The 25,854-nt window shown below is 43.1% G+C and overlaps 1 protein-coding gene across 2 annotated transcripts in view; it reads left to right on the forward strand.

The window, feature by feature from the left end:
* The first annotated feature begins 7,373 nt into the window (after window positions 1-7,373).
* The window catches only part of LOC147677969 (hepatocyte nuclear factor 4-beta-like), a 365,167-nt gene continuing 346,686 nt past the window's right edge, over window positions 7,374-25,854 (forward strand). For both annotated transcript variants that reach the window (XR_015302470.1, XM_086945850.1), the window contains exon 1: window positions 7,374-7,686. Coding sequence is in view for 1 of the 2 variants with exons in the window: in XM_086945850.1 (XP_086801976.1) it covers window positions 7,572-7,686 (115 nt within the window). In the remaining variant the exon portion in view is untranslated. The remainder of the gene's footprint in view (window positions 7,687-25,854) is intronic.

A 25,854-nucleotide genomic window follows, 5' to 3' on the forward strand; every position in this document is an offset into this window, starting at 1 on the left:
GACAAACTAAGAGTCCATCTCGGAGCTCAGTAGCTGGTTTCCACTTCATTCACTAATAGACTGAATCTTTGCCTCTGACTTTGTACAGCACTCTGATGCCTTTTGGCTAGGGTTGCACTATAGAGATACCACATACATACGTACATACACATTGATAATAGGAGACTTAATCATTAAAATGGAGGCAGGTGCTCTGCCTGGCAAAACTGGTTATCCCCACATAAGCCTACCCCTCCCTACCCCTTCCAAAGGTCAAGCAATTCATGAAGATGATGCCATAATGCATGAACTTATACACAGCTAGTGTGGCATCACGACCAATTATGTCACTGAAACATAAATCAATAAATAATGTTGATTGAAACAAGAGGAGAACTCTAGTGGTGCAACTGAAAATTGTGTACCCCCAGAAATTTCGAGGGTGGGCTTCTAAAATGTAATTTTCACTGATGCTCTTATACATATATAAGGGTCTTCAGCTAAGCATAAGCCCCTGAGGAACATGAAGACATCTGCACAGCAAGGGCTGCAGTGGTCTAGATATGTGCTAGTTACCTGACCTGAATCTCTGACACAATATCAAGAGACAGGATATCGACAGACAAAATATCGACGCTAGAATATCGAAGGCAAGTATATCGACACCCTATCTACAACATGGTAAGTACAAAAATATCGAAACTAAAATATCAATGTTAAAAATATCGTATTAAATATATCTTTTTTTTGTTATAAAAAAAGAAATATAAAGTAAATAATACTTTTATATAATTTAAACTTATGTAAAAATATTTTAGAATCTTTAAAATGAATAAATAATACATATTTAATGTTAAACATTTAATTAAAATTAAACATACAATACGTAATATATATTTAATTCATTATAATATTTTTTTATTAATTTAAAAATATTAACAAATACTATAAATTACAAATACATCAACACTCATAAAATAATAACATAAATATTAATAAATATTTATATTTAATACATAAAAACAATGAAATATGCTTTAAATATTTAAAAAATTAATTAAACACAACATTATGTAACATAATAAAAATATTATAAAATACATAAATAAATATAAATTATATTGCATAGCGTAAGGCTAAAAATTACTATTCAAACTCCATAGGGTGCAACAGTAGGGAAAGGGTTGGATAGCGGATAGGTAAAAATTACTATTCCCAATCCAATGAGTGCAACATTAGGGAAAGCGTTGGATAGCGTAAGGGTAAAAATTACTATTCCAACTCCAAAGGGTGCAACAGTAGGGAAAGCGTTGGATAGTGTAGGGGGGTAAAATTACTATTCCCACTCCAGAGAGTGCAACAGTAGGGAAAGCGTTGGATAGCGGGTGGGTAAAAATACCTATTCTCACTCCAGTGAGTGCAACAGTAGGGAAAGCGTTGGATAGCGTATGGGAAAAAATTTCTATTCCCACTCCAGTGGGTGCAACAGTAGGGAAAGCGTTGGATAGCGTAAGGGTAAAAATTACTATTCCAACTCCAAAGGGTGCAACACTAGGGAAAGCGTTGGATAGTGTAGGGAGTAAAATTACTATTTCCACTCCAGAGAGTGCAACAGTAGGGAAAGCATTGGATAGCGTACGGGTAAAAATTACTATTCCCACTCCAGTGGGTGAAACAGTAGGGAAAGCATTGGATAGCGGGTAGGTAAAAATGACTATTCCCACTCCAATGAGTGCAACAGTAGAGAATGCGTTGGATAGTGTAGGGGGTAAAATTACTATTCCCACTCCAGAGAGTGCAACAGTAGGGAAAGCTTTGGATAGCGTAGGGGGAAAAATTACTATTCCAACTCCAAAGAGTGCAACAGTAGGGAAAGCTTTGGATAGCGTAGAGGGAAAAATTACTATTCCAACTCCAAAGGGTGCAACAGTAGGGAAAGCGTTTAATAACATAGATTTTTATTTTAACATACTTCTAAATAATGTTTATATTTGAAATAATGTATAATTATTTTTTCAAATACATCAATATCAATAAAAAACAATTAATATTTAATAAAACCAATTACATTTGAATAATTAATTGGCAATAAATTAACAACAAACACCAATAAATAATAATTATTACATATTACTCAACAAATAATACATTTTAAAGAATAAATTATTTATCATAACAATAAAATATTATTTAAATTTAAATCAATATTAAAAATTAAAATACATTATACAAATGAATATTTTTTTAAACAAATGTTTAAAAATTAATTAATTAATTTTTCTAGTTATTAAAAAATATTTAAATTACAAATATTAATTGACAATTTACAAAATAATTATCTATTAAAATAATGAATTACCAATTAATAATTATTTAATACATTAATTATCCATAACTAAAAATGTATAAATAATTAAATATTTACAATAAAATTACTTTCTACCCAATGCCCCTATAAACACACTCAGGTACGAAAACATAACATTTAATTAAAATTAACATTAATTACCAATTAAATAATTAATTTATCAATTAAAATAATTAATTGCCAATTAATAATTAATTACAAAATAAATTATACATAAAAAAATATTTTGTTATTTACAATTAAATTACTTCCCACCCTATTCCCCTATAAACCCACAACCCGCTCCGGTACTAAAACATAAACATTTAATTAAAATTAACATGAATTACCAATTAAATAATTAATTCATTAATTAAAATAATTAATTGCCAATTAATAATTAATTACAAAATAAATTATACATAAATAAATATTTTATTAATTACAATTAAATTACTTCCCACCCTATTCCCCTATAAACCCACAACCGCTCCGGTACTAAAACATAACATTTAATAAAATTAACATTAATTACCAATTATATAATTAATTTATCAATTAAAATAATTAATTGCCAATTAAAAATTAATTACAAAATAAATTATACATAAATAAATATTTTATTAATTACAATTAAATTACTTCCCTCCCTATTCCCCTATAAACCCACAACCCGCTCCGGTACTAAAACATATAATTTACTTATAAATAATTGTATTAATATATAAAATGAATACACATATAATATAATTTATTTTAAATACTTAACTAAAACATATAACACATACATAATAAAAAACAAAAAAAAATACTAATATCGATATTAATGTCATTGAAATTAGTTACATCGATATATATGCTATCGATATTACTAACTTCGATATTACTTACATCGATATAAAGAATTTCGATATTACTTACCTTAGGGTAGATATTCTGTCCAACGATATTCTTGACATCGATATTCTGCACCTTCGAAATTTCAAACACAATATTTTGGTAGGTCGAAATTTAAAACTCGATATTTTGACTGTGTACCACCTGACCTATTCTAACATCTGTAGGTTTACAAACATGTGAAGAGTGGATTGTAAAAGTCTCAGCAACTGAGAGGGGGAGGATGTGGCCTGATGACCAGAGCAGCTGACTATGAAACTGGGGAACCAGGTTCGAGTCTTAACGTTGGCTCAACATCCTGTCATTCTAGGAAAATCATTTGATCTCGTGACCCCCCCCAAAAAAACATGCAAAAACATGAATGTGTCCTTGTGTTATATGAATGGTACTCATGTACATTTTTGAGTCGAGATTGCGCTATATAAAACTGCAACAACAACAAAACTGGCGATTGCTCAAGGAGATATTCCAGTCCATTGTTTTTCACCCACTATTTCTCTTGCACTCTCGAGACTGAGAGAGCGCCATGTTATTTTGAAATTTGTAGGGGTGCACTATAGTCCCAAGTAGTCAGCACCCGCATATTTAGAGGACCTACTAATGTAGTATAGACATATAAAGTTGGGCTGAGAAACAGCATGATATATATGTGTTTATTAATCAGAGACTAATGGGGCTTAATCGAAATGCAGTGTTGCCTAATGCAGAAATGTAACCACATGAGAAATGTCGTACTGCTAATGAAATGCTTTGAAATATGTGTTTAATACTGAATGAATTAATATAGGCTTTTAATATGGAAGCCAGTGCTCACATTGAAAGTAGAATTAGCGTGTTATAATAATAGAATGCGATGTTGTGCTGTGTAAGAAATGCATTTAAAAGTGCTGAGGCCTGAGACATGTTGAAGCCGTAGAGGCCTAACTATATTTTCTTTTTGCTAGCCTTAGTCGAGAAGAAATCATTTTCTCTTTGGGAAAAGCTGTCCTCAGTAAAATATGAAATTGTAGCTTAGAATGGTTGCAGAGATGTTCCCATGTATTTCAGCTTGCAGGTGCAAGGCCACAAGGCTCTTAGGTAGAAGAGTCCATTGTTTAGGAGTTAGGATAGTAGGCGTGGATGGAGGAAACCTGCCAAGGAATTTGGGAGTGCAACATTTAGCGAGAAGGTGCCTGGGACCCAAGGACACACCAACGGAGGCTGGATGGAAAGGTGACATGCTGGAAAACTCCGAAGATCTTCACCTGGCGGAGGGGTGTACCTCTGGGCGTGCCGACTGATTTTGGGATTTTGTATTAGGGACAGCACCCGAGGGTGGAGAGCAGATTTTGAGAGGGGATTGACAGAGCAAGATGTAGTAAGCTGTAGAGACAGCGTCTTGGGAACTTTAGGTAGAATGAGGTGTAGAAGGAGCATCTTAGAACGAGCTCAATGGTAGATTATCGGCTTAGCCAAAAGTAACAGTACTTCTTTGGAAGTCTTCACTGCTGTCACCTTACTCTTGTCTAATGGGAATGTTATGTAGGGATGCCACTTTAGGGTGGTGTAGGGACAGACTAACCATTTCCTTTCCTTTTTGTAAATGCAGTCCAGACTTCAAGCTGGGACTGTTCTTGTTTGCTTGATGTTACTCAAATTAACTTTGCTTTTTATCCTGAGTCATTTAAGGATCTTGCGTAGGATTATGTTTGTATTAGTGCCAGTTTATTTTTTTAACCTTTTAATGAGATGTTTGTATGTTCAACTATTTTTGGCTTTGTAATACATCTTTAAAATGTTCAGTGGTAGTCACTGGTCCTTTGAGTTAATTTGGATTTATTTGGAAGTGGTTTAAAGTTATCAATGCCAGATCTTTCTTTATACTTCTAGAACAGGGAAAAAGTTCAGTTGACCAGGTTTGGGATTCTAGAGATGGGAAAGAAAATCTAGATTAAAATCCCAGCTTCCCCAAGACCAAAATGAGCCGAGCTTCAATGTGGCGTATGCCAACCACCAACGCACTGCCATCATGCACATAGAATTAGAAACAAAGCACACATCTTTGGTGTTAAAAAGGAGAGAGAGAGACATCTAGTGGAAGAAATCCATATTGTGAAACCAGAAAACCTCAGACTAATCCTGTCTTCCCCGCTTGACCAAATTGTGCGATCGTATGTAGATATTGTATTTTACAGAGCATGAGAGCGTCTTGTAATATGGGAGTTCATAATGTGCACTGTACGAAGATAATTTAATGTAATAAGTTCAATTGTTTCTGCATGTTAAATATCTTTTTGTCATATTTTCACGTTAGGTGCAATATTTAGATCCCAATTATTTTCACGGCTTGGCTCTGAAGACAAGCTTGCCTGGTTGTTTCCAGTCCTGGGAGGACCGGTCTTGTCACTTTGGGCTGGACTTTTCCCATGGGGAACAGGGTTAATACAGATTTCCATATGGCTGAGTGTCAATTGGAATGGCATGGGGAGCAAAATAATGTTGTATTTAGGCCCAGATCTCTGTACTGGGGTGAATGTTTGACATTGTTCAGCATTCTGCCCATCAATTGTTCTTTTTGCATTTGTCACCCCGAGTGGGACGGGTAAGCCTAGGCGTGGGTCCCGTGCTGTCCATGCCACTGGAGTCAAGCTATCCTGGCTGATGAGGACTAAAAGCCTGAATCCGTTCCTAGGGTGCTTGTTTCCAGTCCAGGGAGGACCTGTCTTGGCAGTTTGGGCTGGACTGTTCCCATTGGGTGCTGGGTCAAGACTGATTTGCATATGGCTGGGTCCAAACTGGAATGGCATGATGAGAACAAAAAATGATGGATTTAGGTCCAGATCTCTGTACTGGGGTGAATATATGACATTGTTCAGCATTCCATCCATCAATTGTTCTTTTTGCAATAGTGAACACTGGAACCACTTATGATGGTGTCACATGAGGAAAACATTAAGCTGATAGGTTGAATGCTTGCAAAAGTCTTCAAACAAGACCCCTCTCTCTCAAACACCAATATGATCGTTTTTTGGAACTCTGGCTATTGGGTACTTCACTACTCTGCCACTGTGAGACTTGTATAGGCACCATCCTGTGCCAAACGCTCTTTCTTTCCCCTCAGTGCAGGTTGCCTTGGTGTGGAGACTTGCTTTCACCTTTTCTTGCTGAGGTCACAACTTACACTTGGATGGTAAGTGGAAAATACTCAAATTTTTGGAGCGTGGATTAGTTATTTGGAGGAGTAACGTTACAGACCAGGGGCGATTCAAAACGAGCTGTTCGATAGAGACCCCTTCTTTTTGTCGGTCTGTCTGAACCAAAGGAGTCCTGGTCTCCAGGGACATCTTAAGGATTTTGAGGGCCCTGGGTCAAAAGTAATTTGGGGACCCCCTCTAGGGACAGTTTTGAATTTATGATCCAATTTCAGCTCTTTCATGGCCCCTGTGGTCAAGTCACTGACAGTGTATAGGCACACTCATCTAAATGTGTTTACATCTAATATTCAGGGACAGCTATGTGTCTTTTTCTAGATTCTAACACAGCAGCAGCTTGTTAATATTATTGCAAATACTCTCTGTGACACCCACCATGTCTCATACGTGAGGTCCTGTTTCGATCTAAAAGAAACTATTTTATGGATGTTTCATGAAACACAACATTTAGACTCTCACAAATCACCCACATTAAAGGAAAACGGTATTTAAACAAATCTGTTTAAGAATGATTCAAGGTAATAGAGCAAGACTGCAGAACTGAGCTGGCTCTATCAGGGGGCCCCCTGAAAGGCTGTGGGCACTGGGCCAACGCCCACTGACTTTGCCCATGCCTTAAAACCCCTTTGATGTTCTCTAGTCTCCCTGATGGTGGATTTATGATGACACAACTGCAGTTGCTGATCGCAAATCGATTGATTTCGGCTTACCGTGTGTAGATAACTCTTTAAACAGAAACTTGCGCTTCCCACTCCCTCACCTGACATTAGCATTAACCTGACTCGCCACCCACCCACGTGAGTAGGGCTCAGGCGACAATGTCTCGCCATGACACCGAGGATAGTTTTATCCTGTGTACACAGGGCTTGGCAATAAACAACACCGCGTGGAGCCAGGGATGCAATCCCAGCGGGCTCAGCAAATGCCTTATCTGGGGCCATATAACCATAGCATGAGACAGCAGAGAGTCGAGGTGCATGCTGGGATACGGAGACAGGAACAGGCCAGGGTTCTTCCATCCGCGCGCGCCCCGTGACACCTGCGGGTTTCTAGGCCAGCGTTCCACCTGGACGCGGCCTGCCTGGCGCGAGAGGCGACCTCGGCAGTGAATGACCCCGAGGTGACTTGGCCTGCTCCCCGGGTGCTGGTCGGGAACAATGAAGCTTTGTGAAGCCATGATGGACATGGGCATGCCCGACTACTCCGAGACCCTGGACTCGTCGTACACCATGCTGGAGTTTGACACCCTGCGGGTGCTGCCAACCAACGCGGGTAGGTGTTTTTCACGTATTACGTATCGTTTTAATATAGCGCTAGTGCACAACTTCGCAGCGCATTTAAACACGGTGGAATCCAGGATTACAGGGATAGTTATTTACAATATGTGGGTGTTCTGTGGGGGGGGGGGGGGGGGGGGGGGTGGGTAGTCCGTTTATGTACAGGCGAAAGAGATGCGCCCTAATTTTAGGAAATGTTCTTCCGTGTGAAGGGGTACAGGGAGGAAATTCTACGAGGAGGCGCGTGAACGTTCAAAGGTCTCCGGGCGCAGGAAGAGCCGGTTTGGGGAAGTGGACCTTGGGCGGGCGGGTAGGCAACTACCAGCTAGAAAATGGGAAACTTCAGTACAGTTTTTTTTCTGGGTATGGCGGCACTTGTAAAGGTAGCTTGCAAAGGAGTGTGGCGTAAAAGTCTTGCTGCCACATTAGGATCATCACTAGAGAGGGTTGAAAGGTCATACTGTGTGTTTTTAAAAATAGCACCTTACAAACTAATGTGACAATGTCAGCTTTAAAATGCAGCTCCGTGCCAGAGTGCCTGAACTTTGTCCTTCACAAGCCCGATCAGGGTAAATATTGTTTTTTTTTTATGTCAGTTGGTCTTTCACTCGGGCAATTAATATGGGATATGGGCCATTTGATTAGTAAATTGGGACAAGTGTGAAAGCACGAATCCCAACCCAAGATAGCAGTTGACCCACTAGAGCAGGTCTCAATTCCTATGCCACGCCGAAGCAGCTCACACAACACAGAGTCCTTTTAACCAAGTACCTCACCATGGTAGCGTTTTTAAGGTTTCAGTTTCTTTGCTTGAGTTTGACTTGCCGTCATCGAAAGAAAGAACACAATTATTTTTATTTTTTTATTTTTTATTTTTTTCTCAGAAAAGTTTTTTTTATTATTTAAAACTTTTTATTAAAATATAAAAACAATATACATTATTTTGTAATGCGCCGATATATCCCTTCGTAGCACTCTACATCACATTGCTGGTTCATAAAGGTGCGTGTTGTGTTTTATTAATTTAATTAAAATGTAATATATAAAGTGCTTTGCAACAAAAGAGCTATACAAATTATTAATATTATTATTTGTTTTGTTTTGTGAGTCATTTGTTTACAGACACTAACATAAAAGCACGTATGTGATGGCTCAGTTATGCGCTCGTTGGTGAGAAATGCGTCATTTCTGCAAATCATAGCTCTGAAATATGTGTTTTCTGTAAGTCGATACAATACCTAGCATTTTCAATATGGTAATTCCAATAACACATACATTGCATGCAACACTAATACAAGCGCCTTACAAATGATTGATTATCGGTTAATTATGGTAATTTTACGAACACCTTTATATCCCTTTCATGTCATCAGTGTACGATTTTTGGCGTAACGGCACAATCTAGAGCTACTGAAGTGCAGACAGTCCTTCCAAGAAGGGACTTGCACAGTAATAGTGCACGAGAAGTTAGCCTGAATCTCACTTTTATTGCAGCCATGGAGTCACCCACTCACCCTACGGACAGGGGCCCATTCTCCTGTATCACCACCAAGTTCATAAAACTGCACCTGCATGTTTACTACTATTTATGATTTACGCATTTCAGGAATTCACCAAGGTCTCTAGGGGTATCCCTGTAAATCTACAACAATCACAGGTTTTAAGACTACACCTGGAAAACGTTCCTAATTAGTTTTAAGCAGAGGACGTTCCACATGAGAAACTGAACATAGTGTACATTTGCGCGTATATCATTATCTCCCTGGGAACAATATTTTTCCTTGCAGAGAAATTCTTTCGTCTAAACCCTCTCCAATGTTTCCAGATGTAAACGGATTTACTCCTGTCCTTGGCGTAGGTACATCGCAGTTGCCGGGTGGAACTGGTCATGGAGAAGTTTGTGAATGCTGGTAAATTAGAGAGTTTTTGTATGTCTCCAAACTGTAAAGGGTATCATCTCCAGAGAAGGCACACTTTTCCCACACTGAGTTGAAGATTTATCCATGTACAATAGTATTCCATACTGAAGTAATATCACAATTGGGTAAATCCATTAACAAATGAAAATTCAGCTTTTGTGAATTTCTGGCACTCAAAAACCTAGCCACTTGTGCTTGTAAGTTAAAATTACTCATGCAAATGGCCTATTGAACTAGGACCCCATGATTCTAGCCCCTCAAGAGCTCAAGAGTGGTAGAGCAATTAATTCACTTTTGTGACACAAATTTGTCACAAAGTGTTAGTGGAGCTCGCCATAGTTCCCACAAATGACTTTCTGACCTTCAGGATTAATGCAGTTGATGATGAAGATTGATTGATTGCTAAACTGTGTTTTGGTTCACCCTATTGTATGGCATTTGCTTCCACCAAGGAGATCATTAGAATCCAAAGCATGCTATTGAGCCGAACAGTAATGTTGAAGATGCATCGCTCTGCATGGTGAAACATTCTAAGACGGCAGCACACGGTCAGTGCTACCAAGGAGCACTAAGTCGAGGGGCATTTTAGGCCAGTCTTGGCCTTTTAGTCAATTGCACTTTTCTACAGTGTGCATGCTGGGACATGTATGTGCAAGCTTATAATGGAGAATGATTATTGCCAAATGCCTGGATTGCTAGTATGGTTGAATATAAGGAGGGGTTTGTTGGTGGTATCATGAACCGCATGAGACTACTTGAATGGACTCAATTGAATGGCATACTGTATTTGAATTCGAAAAGTGGCTAGCTAGCTGGATCGTTAGCTTAGACTTAGGTGCGCACTACAGTGTAATTTTAACAATATTTTCCAAGATTAAATACAATTTTAAACAACTTAAATATACAATTTATTAATTTTTTCTCATGATGGTTGAGATTGCATTTTCAAAAAACATTCATTCTTTATAATACATATACAGTAAAACAACTGTGAAGACTATTCAAGAAACAAAATTCTCTTCAAATGAGGCTGTTGATAGCCCAATGCATTTCGGGACATATTGGAAGTCCCTTCGTCAGGGGCAACGCTGTAACAGAAAGTATATTACAAGCACATACATAGCTGTCCACTTACTAAGACAAGTACAATCCAAACATAATCAAAACTAGTAGATTGACTACAGAAATGTATTAAAATAGAATACCCCTTCACCGATGTGAGCACCCTGAAGTGTCAGATTATAGTGAATATTTAGAAAACAACACTCACAAAGAAAGAGAAGAAATCCCTGTATTTGAAGCCATGTATATTCAAGGAATGCTTTGCAGACTTTTGTTTCAACATTAGTCAATGAGGTGCCACTCCAGCAAAGCTGTCTCTGTGTTCAGCCGGGATAGCCCCCCCCCCACCCCCCCCCCCCCCATTTGATGAACACATTGTGAGGTTGAAATGATGGGGTCGAGGATCTGGGGGGAGATTGTGCAATTCATAGAAACCTCATCTTTTCCAGGGTCAAAAGTTAGTGTTTAGGTGCAGTGAACCAGGACCACATGAGCGATGGGTACCCAAACATGAGGCACGAGACTGCTTTAGATTCTACATTCACACCAACTTTACCATTTATTTATTCATTAAAGACTTCAATGTAACACTGGCATGACCCAAAGTTGTCAGAGCAGTTTACAGAGCTGAGACTGGACAGTCCCTTTACAAAATATGTAAGGTGAGAACATCCATAAAGGGATAGTGACTTCTACCAGTTTCGGCCTCTTCTAAATGACAGAAGACGGGGCTGGAGCCTCGCCTTACGGGTAGCTGTCTTTTTCGGTGTCTCCTCTATCTAGCATAGGACGAGAGCTGGTCATTAAGCAAGTTAATCATATTCCTGTAAATGGAAGAAGGCTGGCCCCCCTTTCAAGGACACTGATCTCTAAGCTCCTCCCCTTCATCTGTCATTGGGGAGCCTAGCTTCATACACTTTACTGAGTTCACCCATTCTAAATGGAATCAATCTGGGGACTCTATATAAAGATACAGATCTCGATTGAGTGTTATCATAATAGAGATACACAATAGCCTCATGTGAACAAGATGTAGCCCTGTCTTTTGATTACTTGAAGACATTTATTGCAGCATTGATGCCCTGCTGTGCTCATGTTCAAAGACAATCTTTGAAAGCACTGAAGCACTGCAACGTTTAATTTCATATCACTGATATACATTTGTGTGCTATCAGATAGGCCTATATTGACACGTTTATAACATGTTACCAGCATTCTGGTGCTTGTATTTAGCCCAACTAGATGGGAGCTGGATAAACAAATTAGACCTGCATATGCCCCTTGCTGAAGGGCTTCCAAAGTGGTAGGGAATATGGAAAATCTAAAATAAAAAAAAACACAAATTACCAAGCTGCTTTAGCTGTGTTGGAGCCGTGGTCCTGCAGACCACACCTTTTATCATTAAGCAGTTTCTCAACTCCTGAGCTATCTGACTTGGACGCCGATTGATATCTTATAACTGTCATCGTCATCTTTGTTATAAATCCATAACTCCTCAAGACCTGGCTTTTGGAGCAGTAGCAGCATTCCCCACCCCAGCTCCTTGAGACCCTCACGAATGAGTAGTGCGCTTTACAAATGATATGATTGATTGATTAATACTACTGACACATTCCACGCTTAGCCGAAAACATTGCTGTGTAGAGATAATAAGGCTTAGCTATGCATGATAGGCTTCCTTAATCTTTACCTGCAAGTTAACGAGAACTCGGTACAAAAGGGGGTGGTGATGGACGGAGCATCTGAATCAATCAAGCACTCACACCCAGTCAAAAGATCTGGGTTTAATCCATCACCGCTCTTTAGCCCACTCTGCCACCCCAGTTCAGACATGGCTATTCAAATCAGTCTGACCCTGTGCCTCATGGGAACAGTCCAGCCCGAAATGCCAAGCCATGTCTTCCCTGGACCGGAAACAAGCTCCCGAGGACCGGTTTCTGGCATTCCAGCCGTCTTCAGCCCGGCTTGCTTGCATCCAGTGGCAAAGTGAGCAAGGGACTCACGTCTGAGCATACCCTGCCACACTTATGGCGGCCAAAAGCGGTATAAAAGGGGGTGATGATGGACGGAGCATCTGAATCAATCAAACACTCACACCCAGTCAAAAGATCTGGGTTTAATTCATCACCGTTCTTTAGCCCACTCTGCCACCCCAGTTCAGACATGGCTATATGCAAATCAGTCTGAACCTGTGCCTCATGGTAACAGTCCAGCCCGAACTGCCAAGCCATGTCTTCCCTGGACCGGATACAAGCTTCCGAGGACCGGTTTCTGGCATTCCAGCCGTCTTCAGCCCGGCTTGCTTGAATCCAGTGGCAAAGTGAGCAAGGGACTCACGTCTGAGCATACCCTGCCACACTTATGGCGGCCAAAAGCGGTACAAAAGAGGGTGGTGATGGACGGAGCATCTGAATCAATCAAACACTCACACCCAGTCAAAAGATCTGGGTTTAATCCATCACCTTTCTTTAGCCCACTCTGCCACCCCAGTTCAGACATGGCTATATGCAAATCAGTCTGACCCTGTGCCTCATGGGAGCAGTCCAGCCCGAACTGCCAAGCCATGTCTTCCCTGGACCGGAAACAAGCTCCCGAGGACCGGTTTCTGGCATTCCAGCCATCTTCAGCCCGGCTTGCTTGAATCCAGTGGCAAAGTGAGCAAGGGACTCACGTCTGAGCATACCCTGCCACACTTATGGCGGCCAAAAGCGGTACAAAAGGGGGTGGTGATGGACAGAGCATCTGAATCAATCAAACACTCACACCCAGTCGAAAGATCTGGGTTTAATCCATCACCGTTCTTTAGCCCGCCTCTGCCACCCCAGTTCAGACATGGCTATATGCAAATCAGTCTGACCCTGTGCCTCATGGGAACAGTTCAGCCCGAACTGCCAAGCCATGTCTTCCCTGGACCGGAAACAAGCTTCCGAGGACCGGTTTCTGGCATTACAGCCGTCTTCAGCCCGGCTTGCTTGAATCCAGTGGCAAAGTGAGCAAGGGGCTCACGTCCGAGCATACCCTGCCACACTTATGGCAGCCAAAAGCGGTGCAAAAGGGGGTGGTGATGGACGGAGCATCTGAATCAATCAAACACTCACACCCAGTCGAAAGATCTGGGTTTAATCCATCACCGTTCTTTAGCCCACTCTGCCACCCCAGTTCAGACATGGCTATATGCAAATCAGTCTGACCCTGTGCCTTATGGGAACAGTCCAGCCCGAACTGCCAAGCCATGTCTTCCCTGGACCGGAAACAAGCTTCCGAGGACCGGTTTCTGGCATTCCAGCCGTCTTCAGCCCGGCTTGCTTGAATCCAGTGGCAAAGTGAGCAAGGAACTCATGTCTGAGCATACCCTGCCACACTTATGGCGGCCAAAAGCGGTACAAAAGGGGGTGGTGATGGACGGAGCATCTGAATCAATCAAACACTCACACCCAGTCGAAAGATCTGGGTTTAATCCATCACCGTTCTTTAGCCCACTCTGCCACCCCAGTTCAGACATGGCTATATGCAAATCAGTCTGACCCTGTGCCTCATGGGAACAGTCCAGCCCGAACTGCCAAGCCATGTCTTCCCTGGACCGGAAACAAGCTTCCGAGGACCGGTTTCTGGCATTCCAGCCGTCTTCAGCCCAGCTTGCTTGAATCCAGTGACAAAGTGAGCAAGGAACTCATGTCTGAGCATACCCTGCCACACTTATGGCGGCCAAAAGCGGTACAAAAGGGGGTGGTGATGGACGGAGCATCTGAATCAATCAAACACTCACACCCAGTCAAAAGATCTGGGTTTAATCCATCACCGTTCTTTAGCCCACTCTGCCACCCCAGCTCAGACATGGCTATATGCAAATCAGTCTGACCCAGTGCCTCATGGGAACAGTCCAGCCCGAACTGCCAAGCCATGTCTTCCCTGGACCGGAAACAAGCTTCCGAGGAACGGTTTCTGGCATTCCAGCCGTCTTCAGCCCCGCTTGCTTGAATCCAGTGGCAAAGTGAGCAAGGGACTCACGTCTGAGCATACCCTGCCACACTTATGGCAGCCAAAAGCGGTACAAAAGGGGGTGGTGATGGACGGAGCATCTGAATCAATCAAACACTCACTCCCAGTCAAAAGATCTGGGTTTAATCCATCACCGTTCTTTAGCCCACTCTGCCACCCCAGTTCAGACATGGCTATATGCAAATCAGTCTGACCCTGTGCCTCATGGGAACAGTCCAGCCCGAACTGCCAAGCCATGTCTTCCCTGGACCGGAAACAAGCTTCCGAGGACCGGTTTCTGGCATTCCAGCCGTCTTCAGCCCGGCTTGCTTGAGTCCAGTGGCAAAGTGAGCAAGGGACTCACGTCTGAGCATACCCTGCCACACTGATGGCGGCCAAAAGCGGTACAAAAGTGGGTGGTGATGGACGGAGCATCTGAATCAATCAAACACTCACACCCAGTCAAAATATCTGGGTTTAATCCATCACCGTTCTTTAGCCCACTCTGCCACCCCAGTTCAGACATGGCTATATCCAAATCAGTCTGACCCTGTGCCTCATGGGAACAGACCAGCCCGATCTGCCAAGCCATGTCTTCCCTGGACCGGAAACAAGCTTCTGAGGACTGGTTTCTGGCATTACAGCCGTCTTCAGCCCGGTTTGCTTGAATCCAGTGGCAAAGTGAGCAAGGGACTCACGTCTGAGCATACCCTGCCACACTTATGGCGGCCAAAAGTGGTACAAAAGGGGGTGGTGATGGACGGAGCATCTGAATCAATCAAACACTCACACCCAGTCAAAAGATCTGGGTTTGATCCATCACCGTTCTTTAGCCCACTCTGCCACCCCAGTTCAGACATGGCTATATGCAAATCAGTCTGCCCCTGTGCCTCATGGGAACAGTCCAGCCCGAACTGCCAAGCCATGTCTTCCCTGGACCGGAAACAAGCTTCCGAGGACCGGTTTCTGGCATTCCAGCCATCTTCAGCCCGGCTTGCTTGAGTCCAGTGGCAAAGTGAGCAAGGGACTCACGTCTGAGCATACCCTGCCACACTGATGGCGGCCAAAAGCGGTACAAAAGTGGGTGGTGATGGACGGAGCATCTGAATCAATCAAACACTCACACCCAGTCAAAATATCTGGGTTTAATCCATCACCGTTCTTTAGCCCACTCTGCCACCCCAGTTCAGACATGGCTATATGCAAATCAGTCTGACCCTGTGCCTCATGGGAACAGTTCAGCCCGAACTGCCAAGCCATGTCTTCCCTGGACCGGAAACAAGCTTCCGAGGACCGGTTTCTGGCATTACAGCCGTCTTCAGCCCGGCTTGCTTGAATCCAGTGGCAAAGTGAGCAAGGGGCTCACGTCCGAGCATACCCTGCCACACTTATGGCAGCCAAAAGCGGTGCAAAAGGGGGTGGTGATGGACGGAGCATCTGAATCAATCAAACACTCACACCCAGTCGAAAGATCTGGGTTTAATCCATCACCGTTCTTTAGCCCACTCTGCCACCCCAGTTCAGACATGGCTATATGCAAATCAGTCTGACCCTGTGCCTTATGGGAACAGTCCAGCCCGAACTGCCAAGCCATGTCTTCCCTGGACCGGAAACAAGCTTCCGAGGACCGGTTTCTGGCATTCCAGCCGTCTTCAGCCCGGCTTGCTTGAATCCAGTGGCAAAGTGAGCAAGGAACTCATGTCTGAGCATACCCTGCCACACTTATGGCGGCCAAAAGCGGTACAAAAGGGGGTGGTGATGGACGGAGCATCTGAATCAATCAAACACTCACACCCAGTCGAAAGATCTGGGTTTAATCCATCACCGTTCTTTAGCCCACTCTGCCACCCCAGTTCAGACATGGCTATATGCAAATCAGTCTGACCCTGTGCCTCATGGGAACAGTCCAGCCCGAACTGCCAAGCCATGTCTTCCCTGGACCGGAAACAAGCTTCCGAGGACCGGTTTCTGGCATTCCAGCCGTCTTCAGCCCAGCTTGCTTGAATCCAGTGACAAAGTGAGCAAGGAACTCATGTCTGAGCATACCCTGCCACACTTATGGCGGCCAAAAGCGGTACAAAAGGGGGTGGTGATGGACGGAGCATCTGAATCAATCAAACACTCACACCCAGTCAAAAGATCTGGGTTTAATCCATCACCGTTCTTTAGCCCACTCTGCCACCCCAGTTCAGACATGGCTATATGCAAATCAGTCTGACCCAGTGCCTCATGGGAACAGTCCAGCCCGAACTGCCAAGCCATGTCTTCCCTGGACCGGAAACAAGCTTCCGAGGAACGGTTTCTGGCATTCCAGCCGTCTTCAGCCCCGCTTGCTTGAATCCAGTGGCAAAGTGAGCAAGGGACTCACGTCTGAGCATACCCTGCCACACTTATGGCAGCCAAAAGCGGTACAAAAGGGGGTGGTGATGGACGGAGCATCTGAATCAATCAAACACTCACTCCCAGTCAAAAGATCTGGGTTTAATCCATCACCGTTCTTTAGCCCACTCTGCCACCCCAGTTCAGACATGGCTATATGCAAATCAGTCTGACCCTGTGCCTCATGGGAACAGTCCAGCCCGAACTGCCAAGCCATGTCTTCCCTGGACCGGAAACAAGCTTCCGAGGACCGGTTTCTGGCATTCCAGCCGTCTTCAGCCCGGCTTGCTTGAGTCCAGTGGCAAAGTGAGCAAGGGACTCACGTCTGAGCATACCCTGCCACACTGATGGCGGCCAAAAGCGGTACAAAAGTGGGTGGTGATGGACGGAGCATCTGAATCAATCAAACACTCACACCCAGTCAAAATATCTGGGTTTAATCCATCACCGTTCTTTAGCCCACTCTGCCACCCCAGTTCAGACATGGCTATATCCAAATCAGTCTGACCCTGTGCCTCATGGGAACAGACCAGCCCGATCTGCCAAGCCATGTCTTCCCTGGACCGGAAACAAGCTTCTGAGGACTGGTTTCTGGCATTACAGCCGTCTTCAGCCCGGTTTGCTTGAATCCAGTGGCAAAGTGAGCAAGGGACTCACGTCTGAGCATACCCTGCCACACTTATGGCGGCCAAAAGTGGTACAAAAGGGGGTGGTGATGGACGGAGCATCTGAATCAATCAAACACTCACACCCAGTCAAAAGATCTGGGTTTGATCCATCACCGTTCTTTAGCCCACTCTGCCACCCCAGTTCAGACATGGCTACATGCAAATCAGTCTGACCCTGTGCCTCATGCGAACAGTCCAGCCTGAACTGCGTTAACGAGAACTCTGCATGAGGCATTTTACCATTTACATCAGTAACTCTTTTTACACCGCACTTTGCAAATGCCTAATGTACAAATTGAGCCTCATTCCAAAACAATTTTCATCCTAATTTTCCAGCGTACATGTCAAATACCTTTCTCTACAAGTGCAGAACGACTTTTGTAAAGAGCCAATTTCACTCTCATAAACGGTGGCGCATACTCTTGTAAACTCCCACAAGCATAGAAGCTTGGGAGCATGACTGCTGCCTCTTAGTGCTGACGCACTTTATTCTGCCTAGCTCCAACGCAGGCGCTCTTGCATCATAGAGCAGCACATGTGGAAAGAGTAAACAACAAGGAGAAATAAAGATATTTCACCTCCTAATGCCTCACTTGGGAAGGCATCGGATTTAGAAACATTCAAATGTTTACAAATCCTTATAAATCTGGGAATCTGCCAAACTCAATGGGGGGATTCATGGGAACGCCCATCCTCCACTCATGGAATGTCCCCCAAATTGAAATATAGCGTAACACACTCTAATAGTTACCTTGTGTTACATTTCTTTACAAAAAGCCACGTGTGTGGTTTTGTATATATTAATGAAGCATTTGTGTTGGCCTTGCGTCACATTGAGTGATGCAAGGACAACGCAAAGGCTTAATAAATCTGGGCCTAAATCACAGTCCAGGGTGCAGACAGGGAAGGGAACACCCGCAAATACACATATTTTTCTCCATGTGGAAAAAATCCACATTTTATTCATATTCAATGAAATAGGTGAATATTTTTGGATGTGGGAGAGAAATGTACACATCATTTTTATGATAATGCCTGAAAGGCTGTGACAAGCACAGGTTTCTATGCATGAATTGAAAAAAATTGTGCATTCAAACTATTGTACATTTTCACCTATCGGAAGTCAGAAACCTGTAGGTTCAGATTGCCAACTATTTTTAAGTCCCAAGCCCTTTGTGTCCTACAGTTGCTCATACTCGTCCTTACCATTTTATACATTTTTTTTTCCAAGTATCGGACCCCGTTCATTGGGCCAGCGGGCAGGCAGGGGTTACTAAATGCCAAACTCGGTCGGTGAGGCCCTTTGCCCATGGTGTCATGCTGTCCATCTTACTGTGACTCTAGTCAACTACATCCCTTTCTACAGTTGACTCTCATGGTAGTGAAAGCAGTGCTTAATTTGAGATGGTTGTTGCAGGTGGTTCCCATCAGCACAAATTTTTGGGGACCAGCTCTTATTTTTCCCCAAGAGACTTTGATCCAGAGCAAAAGAGAGAAAAAAAACAGACGGGGGAAAAGAGGAGGAAGAGAGAAAGGAAAGAACAGTGACAATGGGAGAATATAGGTGTTGGTACGGAAACGTCCCTTGCATGGTAACGGATGCGTGCCCCTGCCCTGAGTGCCCCAGCTGCAATGATGTCTAGATTCCAGGTGCTAATTTTTCGTCATGGGTGAACACAGATCATGCATGTCTTATGGATTGCAATCATGTTGGTTTGGGATCAGCAACTAAAGTGCTTCCCTCATAGTGCTGAAAGGCTGCTGCCTTTGCCAAGAGTTCAGCAGCATGACTGCTGTGGTGGCAGCCTGTTGTCTAGTGATCAGTACAGATATTTTTACCTACTTCACTGGAGTGAGGCCTACAGGCTTACTCATGTAAAGTTCCATTGCTGTGTGTTTAATTCACCCTTGGCTTACATCAAGTTAGTATGTAGTGCTGTGCAGGTCATGTGTGTTGTATGCGTGTGCTGGGTGCATATGTGTATGTGAATGGTACAATACATGGAAGATTCTAGGTTCCATTATGGGAGACTCAGGGCTGATTTGAAGAGCATGAGGAGATAGAGGAACCCCCAGACAGAATTGTAGATTGCTGCATTCTTGTGAGCTGGGTACAACACACTGGAGGAAAGTAGAGCCAGGCTCTTCAATAGACATCAAAGGGTGCTCTTAGATTCAGAGAGGGGTCACTGGAAAGGGGCCTGGGCACATGTCAGGAAGGAAACAGGGCTGATAAGAGAATCACAAAGAGTGGGCTGCAGCCCTAGAATAATCTTTTAATTCACATAACACTGTGGCTAACATCCAAGTGTGGACCTCTAGTCACTCACATGACCTGTGTTGTGGGGCTATTACATTTGGAGTGGCTCCTGCTGTGAAAGATTGCTTTCTGGAGGAAGGATAAGGTAGAGAAAAGGGAACTTCAAAAGGAAGCAGAGCCGCAACACAAACCTCAAAGTCTTGACCCTAAATCACATTTGGTGTCTGAAAATGAACTATTATAAAGGGAGCCCGAGGCCCCCAAACGTGTCAACTATCAAGCAGTGAGTTAGGATGTGTAAACACATTTCTGCCTGTGACCAGGATTGGAGGATAAGCCCTGTAAAGCTCCCAGATGTGTAAGGGGACATCACCCAGGAATCTAAGACCATCTAAGAGCCTGGAGCATCAGTGCATGCCTGCTTGCCAAGACCAGTGTGTCCTATGCATGAAAAGAGAGTGCTGGAGGAAAAGAGTTCCACTGGGAGATCCTTTCAGGTGTATCTCTGTAGCAAGGTGCGAGGAGATGGCATGTGCACCAAGTGGGTTGACGTCTGCGGGCAGAGTGAATTCGTCAACTCTGTATGCCAGGTGGGGTCCCTATAACTATTGCAGCTGGCCCATTTGGGTTATATGCCAGGTAGTGATGCCGTAAAGATGGCTGCTGTGCCAATCAGTCCTTAGCCTGTGTGCAGAGCGGACTTGGTAAGGAGTAGTTTCTTTTCTGTAACTCCAGTTCTGTAGTAGGGGTATCTCTGTTATAGTCATAATCTAGTGAATAGTCCCGCCCATGTGCGTGGACCCCGGAGCAATCAAAAATAATCTCTTAAAGTGTCGAAAAAATGCAGAATTGCACAGACACTTAAGAGAGAATTTAAAGACATATAATGCAGCCTACAACAGGCTAAACTGTCCAGTACTTCAGCTAGAAATTCCACCATAAAATTAACAAAACAGCAAAGCCTGTCCAGATTTCCCTTGCCTTCAGCACAAACCCCTCTGGAAGATAGAGAGGAAGACATAGACAGACAAGCCCCATAGGCTGCCATTATGTGGCTCAGAATAGGATACTGTGCCTTTAAGAGAACTTTCCAGAACCTCACAGTATCCCAGAATGCCCTGCAGGTCTCTCTTACTTTCAGTTCTTTTTGAAGGCGTAACATGCCAGACCTGTAGCATTCCTTACATGAATATCTCTCCACCGGGGAGGAAGGCGGGTGCTTATGACTATAACAGAGATACCCCTACTACAGAACTGGAGTTACAGAAAAGAAACTACTCCTTCTGTAGTAGGGGATCTCTGTGCATAGTCATAATCTAGTGAATAGAATGGCAAGCCCATCCCCACACCAAGCGGCGGTGGAGAAAAGAAACCAACACCACTATTGTGCGAACAAATTCCGCAGCGAAGCCTGCCCAACCTGAGCATCCGCCCTGGCATCAGTGTCCAGACAGTAATGCTTAGCAAAGGTATGAACCGACTTCCAAGTGGCGGCCTTGCAAATTTCTGCAATCGGCACATTACCGAGCAAGGCTGTCGTGGCAGCTTTGCCCCTGGTGGAATGAGCCTTAGGCTTACCTCCTAAGGTCTTATTAGCTTTTTGGTAGCATAGTTGTATGCAGGACACAATCCACCTAGAGATGGACTGCTTAGAGGTCGCAAGACCCGTCCTGACCGATCCATAATTGATAAACAATTGGTCTGACCTACGAATACCTTTGGTCTTGTCCAGATACAATTTCAACACCCTCCTAACATCCAGGGAATGTAAAGACCTTTCCGCTGGAGATGAAGGATTCTGAAAAAACGTAGGCAAAGTTATAGTTTGGTTGACATGAAAGTCAGAAATAACCTTAGGAAGAAATTTAGGGTGAGTACGCATAACAACCTTAGCAGCATGAAATACAGTATAAGGTTCATTACAACACAACGCCTGAATTTCACTCACCCTGCGGGCCGATGTAATGGCCATGAGGAACGCCGCCTTCCAGGACAGGTGCTGCAACGAAGCCTTATGAATGGGTTCAAAAGGCTCCTTCATCAAACTGGACAGCAACACATTCAATTCCCATGAAGGCGAAGGAAGCCTGACAGGAGGGAACACTTTCTTCGGATCTATGACAGAATTTCGACAGACAGAATTTCGACCTACACAAATATCGGTGTAATTATATCGATAGCAAAAATATCGACGCCCTATGTACAACATGGTAAGTACCAAAATATCGAAAAAATAATATCGATGTTAAAAATATCGTTGTCAAAAATATTGTTTTTTAAATTTAAAATAACATAAAAAATACTGTAAATAATACTTATTAATTACTTAAACATATTTAAATATATATAATAAGGGTAAAAAAAAATAATAACACATATTTAATAAAAAAAAATATTTAAAAATCATATATAATATATACTTACTTAACAATAATTACTATTCCCATTCCAGTGGGTGCAACAGTAGGGAAAACTGACCCTGAACACTAAAAATACCCCTTTACCCAAAAACCTAAAACTGACCCTGAACCCTAAAAATACCCCTTTACCCAAGAACTGAAAACTGACCCTGAACCCAAAAAATACCCCTTTACCCAAAAACTGAAAACTGACCCTGAACCCTAAAAATACCCCTTTACCCAAAAACTGAAAACTGACCCTGAACCCTAAAAATACCCCTTTACCCAAAAACTAAAAACTGACCCTGAACCCTAAAAATACCCCTTTACCCAAAAACTGAAAACTGACCCTGAACCCAAAAAATACCCCTTTACCCAAAAACTAAAAACTGACCCTGAACTCTAAAAATACCCCTTTACCCAAAAACTGAAAACTGACCCTGAACCCTAAAAATACCCCTTTACCCAAAAACCCAAAACTGACCCTGAACCCTAAAAATACTCCTTTACCCAAAATTAATTAATATTACAATTAAATTACTTCCCACCCTATTCCCCTATAAACCCACAACCCACTCCAGTAGTAAAACATATAATTTAGTTACAAATATACATAAATTATCAATTAATTATTCAATTAATCAATTAAAATAATTCATTGCCAATTAATATTTAATAGCAAAATAAATTAATCATTAAAAAATAATTATTTAATTACAAATACATTACTTCCCACCCTATTCCCCTATAAACCCACAACCCGCTCCAGTAGTAAAACATATAATTTAGTTAAAAATATACATAAATTATCAATTAATTATTCAATTAATCAATTAAAATAATTCATTGCCAATTAATATTTAATAGCAAAATAAATTAATCATTAAAAAATAATTATTTAATTACAAATAAATTACTTCCCACCCTATTCCCCTATAAACCCACAACCCGCTTCAGTAGTAAAACATATAATTTACTTAAAAATATACATAAATTATCAATTAATTAATCAATTAATCAATTAAAATAATTCATTGCCAATTAATATTTAATTGCAAAATAAATTAATCATTAAAAAATAATTATTTAATTACAAATAAATTACTTCCCACCCTATTCCCCTAAAAACCCACAACCCGCTCTGGTAGTAAAACATATTATTTACTTTTATATATTTTTTATTTATAAAAACATATTAAACACATATTATAACAATTAATTTAAATACTTAACTAAAATTTCGAACACATATTAGTAAATCGAAATTACTTACATCGATATATATGCTATCGATATAAGTAATTTCGATATTACTTACCTTAGGGTCGATATTCTGGCCATCGATATTCTGGACATCGATATTCTGTCCCATCGATATTAGCAACTCGATATAAGTGTAAGTCGAAATTAAAAATTCGATATTTTGACTGTGCACCACTTTCTTCAATCCTTCCAAAAAATCTTTGATCACAGGGATCTGGAAGAAGGAAGTCTGTGAAGGGCTTTTCCTGTAGGCAGTCAATGCAGCGAGATGAACCTTAATGGAATGAACATTAAGGCCAGACCGCGCCAAATGTAGAAGGTAGGGAAGGATGACATCTTCCTTGCACGTCGTAGGATCAAAGTTCCTGGGCACACACCAGATACAAAACCTCTTCCACTTGTAAGCGTAGGACGTCCGAGTGGAAGGTCTCTTAGACTCCTTCAGTATGTCCATGCAATCATCGGGCAGATTCAATTGGCCATATTGCACTATCTCAGGAGCCATGCCGCCAAACTCAAGGACGAGAGTTTGGGATGCAACATCTGCCCCCCGAACTTCGTGAGAAGGTCCGGCCTGCACGGCAACCGTATGTGTGGAAGGAGGGACCGGTGTAGAAGGTCCGTGAACCACCACTGTCTGGGCCATTCCGGGGCAATCAGGATCATCTGTGCCCTGGACCGGGACAGCTTGATGAGCACCGCTGGAATCAGGGGAATGGGCGGAAAAGCGTAAACAAAGCTGTTCGACCAGTTGATCCAGAGTGCATTCCCCAGCGTCCCTTGCTGGTTGTACCTGGAGGCGAAGTCTCGGCATTTGCTGTTTTCGGCGGTGGCGAACAGATCCACGTCTGGAGTCCCCCACCTTGCGAAGACTTCTCCTAGTACGTCGTCGTTTAAGACCCACTCGTGGTTTTCCTGAATCAGTCTGTTCAGTGCGTCCGCCGGAACATTCTGCACAGCTGGCAGATGGGTAGCCGTTATCGTCAATCCTCTGGCCAGAAGCCAGTGACAGATCGTCTGCGCCTCCCGAGACAGGGTGCGCGATCTCGACCCCCCTGCTTATTGAGGTAATACATCGTGGTCGTATTGTCCGTCTGTACAAGCAGAGAGTTGGTCCGGAAGGATGGATGAAAAGCCTTCAGCGCCAAGTGAACAGCTCTGAGTTCCAGGAAATTGATGTGATACGTGGACTCCGTCTGAGACCACGTGCCTTGGATCTGTAAGTCTCCCGAATGCGCTCCCCAGCCCTGGAGAGAAGCATCCGTCACAATAGTCTGAGTAGGAATGTCCTTGTGGAAGGGAACCCCCTGGAGGAGATTCTCCGCCGAACACCACCACTTCAGAGACTGAAGAGCATGCAGAGATAGTCGTATCCTGTCGTCCCAAGATCCTCTCCTCTGGTCCCATTGGTCCTCCAAGCACTCCTGCAGAGGTCTCATGTGTAGTCGTGCATGAGGAGTGAGGAAGATACAAGAGGTCATCGACCCCAGTAGAGAAGACACCGTCCTCACTGTTGTAAATAGAGTGGTCATAAGAGCCTGAGCCTTCCGAAGGATCGATCTCCATCGCTCCTCTGAAGGAGACACGCTTGCTGACAGCGTATTGATGGTGGCTCCCAAGTATTGAATGCACTGGACCGGGATCGGGACAGACTTGGACATGTTGATGTGCAACCCCAACTTGTTCAAGAGAACGCACGTCTTCTGGAAGTCTGCTTGAGCTTCTGAGAAGGAGGAGGCCTTGATCAACCAATCGTCCAGGTACGGGTAGACAAACACCTTGTCTTTCCTGAGGTGTGCTGCTACCACTGCCATGCACTTCGAGAATGTCCTGGGTGCAGATTTCAGCCCGAAAGGCAGCACTGTGTATTGGTAATGGTTGGTGCCGACTTGAAATCGCAGAAACTTCCTGTGCTTGTACGCGATGGGCACGTGGAAGTACGCATCCTGTAGATCTATGGCACAAAGCCAGTCCCCCTGTTGCAACTGAGGATAAATCTGATGCAACGACAGCATGCAAAACTTTTCTCTGCAAATCCACTTGTTTGCCTGCCGCAAGTCAAGAATGGGCCTGAACTCGTTCTTGTCCTTCTTGCGAACCAGAAAGAACCGGGAGTACAGACCTCTTCCTCTTTGAGACAGAGGTACGTCTTCTATCGCCCTTTTCCTTAACAGGATATCGGCCTCCGCCTGGAGCTCGCGCAGTTGATACTGCGAGCTGACCGGAGGGATCGCT

Source organism: Lissotriton vulgaris, chromosome 12 (assembly GCF_964263255.1).
Source record: "Lissotriton vulgaris chromosome 12, aLisVul1.2, whole genome shotgun sequence".
Classification (NCBI taxonomy): Eukaryota; Metazoa; Chordata; class Amphibia; order Caudata; family Salamandridae; genus Lissotriton; species Lissotriton vulgaris.